We start from the raw sequence: 2141 nt of genomic DNA, 5'->3' as shown, positions 1-2141 counted from the left end.
ATTAATTTTCCTTTTCTTTCAATAGGTTTTTCCAATAATATTAATGTAGAACTTCATGAAAGTGATATCATTACCTCACTGATGAGATATACACATAAATCAAACGTGTGGCAACAAGCAACGGTTGCCATTGGAAAAGTTTCCAGACCATTCCGAGTAAGTTTGAAAAGTTAAAGATATTTCTATACCACAGTCGACCAGTTTTTTTTTTTTTTAAACCATTTTTGCCTCTGATAAAACTTACATAGCTTAGATTAAAACCCTTATATCTAATTTTACAGATCGTTTTTACTGACTACATCCTGAGACAGCTATCATTCTATTATCACATTAATTCAATAGCTAATTCAGGATTTTTTTTCTATTCCTCTTTCCTCTATAAGGAGAAGCTAATTTGACCAAACTGCATTATATATATCAAGCTGAAATCATGCCATCTTCAGCTGACATTTTACACATCCATACAAACATAGTTTCTTATTTAACTGACCATCAGTAAAAAGATTATTCATTCATTACTAGTGTGTTTCTTTTCATTCTATTTCCTCAGCTTATGTTTTATGGAACCCGTTCGTTTTCACTAAGAAGTGATGTGGCCATTGATGATATCACCCTGACTGATTGTAATTTCCCAAGTAAGTTTCTATTGCATTTTTCTACCCCTTACATCCATCTATCTATCTATTTTCTCTGCTCAATGTTCCTGAGAGGGTTACAGGGTTAACATTTTCAAGTACCTCCTCCAAAGGACCCTATCAAAAGCAGCTACCATTACACTTTCCAGCTGAATTCCCAAGCATGACCTACTGAGAGTATGGATATCCAAAGTCTCATTTGAAATCCTTTATTTAATAATTGAATTTTCATATAATTATATCATTATAACGTAATTCCTCAATCCTCTTATACCATTTTATTTTTCAGTCTGTTTAAATTGTCATTTGAATAATTAAATTGTTACAAAATTTAAATCGGTAGTAGAACAATTAAACTGTTAGTAGAAGAATTAAAATAACAGTAGAACAGTTAATTTGAAAATCGGACAATTAAACTGTTAGTCAAACAATTAAATCATTAGTCGAAGAATTAAATTGTTAGAGCAAAAATTAAATTGATAGTAAAACAAATTGATTGTAGAACAGGTAGAAAAAATACTGAAACTCTAAAAGCAACATGTTTTGGGATGTTTTCCAAATTCAGTAATGAGTTATCATGCGTATTAATCATAATTAACAGATGGCATTTTTTATGAGATTTATTAGTTTTAAAAAAGCTTAATTTTTTCCCAAAAAGTTGGTGGATGTTACTTATTCTCTCCCTCACACTCTCTTTCTACCTCCCTCCTTTTCTCCCTCTTTTTCCCTCCTTTTCTCCCTCTTTTTCCCTCCTTTTCTCCCTCTTCCCTCTCACTCCCTCTTCCCTCTCACTCCCTCTTCCCTCTCCTCTCTCTCCCATGTATGTCATTTGATATTTTATTACCTATTGCTCACTTCATATATATATATGTATATATATATATATATATATATATATATATATATATATATATATATATATATATATATATATATATATGTATGCATGTATGTATTTGTGGTATTTGCATAATTATTATTATTCTTTTCTTCTGTTGTATATAGTCGTAAGGCTTCATGCTGTTATATATGCATCATTCTTTGTCTGTTGTATTTATATATATATTGTCTTGTTTGTTTCTGTCTCAGTATACATTCACTAGCTTTTTCCCGGTAGCATAATAACAACACTGGTGCCTCCAAGATTGAGTGGTCTCAATGATAATGGCACGAAACGACGATGATATTTTGGCTCATTGACTGACGAGGAAAACTCAGCTGTGAATAGTCCATGTACCGTGTCTTTGTCTATATTTCGCATCCATTAAGTTTTCATCTAGTTTCTCGTTTGCTCAGCTTTCGTCTAACTTCTTCTCCTTGTTGTGTTCTGTCTGTTCAACCTTAGGGTGTCCACAAAGCCTGGGTACTTGGGGATTAACACATACTTTAAGAAATTATTATTTCTTATATTTAATTGTTTATATCATGATTTTATTTACTCCATGTATCCAGACCGTGGACACCCTGTATATATATATATATATATATATATATATATATATATAT

At 31.2% G+C, this 2141-nt stretch overlaps 1 protein-coding gene across 1 annotated transcript in view; it reads left to right on the top strand.

Moving 5' to 3' along the window:
• LOC106882389 (MAM and LDL-receptor class A domain-containing protein 1) overlaps positions 1-2141 on the top strand; it is a 221633-nt gene that overhangs the window by 205106 nt on the left and 14386 nt on the right. Inside the window, exons 124-125 of the mRNA XM_014933051.2 lie at positions 26-156; positions 551-635. Of these exons, the coding sequence (XP_014788537.2) occupies positions 26-156; positions 551-635 (216 nt within the window). The remainder of the gene's footprint in view (positions 1-25; positions 157-550; positions 636-2141) is intronic.

This window comes from Octopus bimaculoides, chromosome 7 (assembly GCF_001194135.2).
Source record: "Octopus bimaculoides isolate UCB-OBI-ISO-001 chromosome 7, ASM119413v2, whole genome shotgun sequence".
Taxonomy (NCBI): domain Eukaryota; kingdom Metazoa; phylum Mollusca; class Cephalopoda; order Octopoda; family Octopodidae; genus Octopus; species Octopus bimaculoides.
Note: the sequence above shows the minus strand (reverse complement) of the source record. Positions and strands in the feature narration are given on the sequence as shown.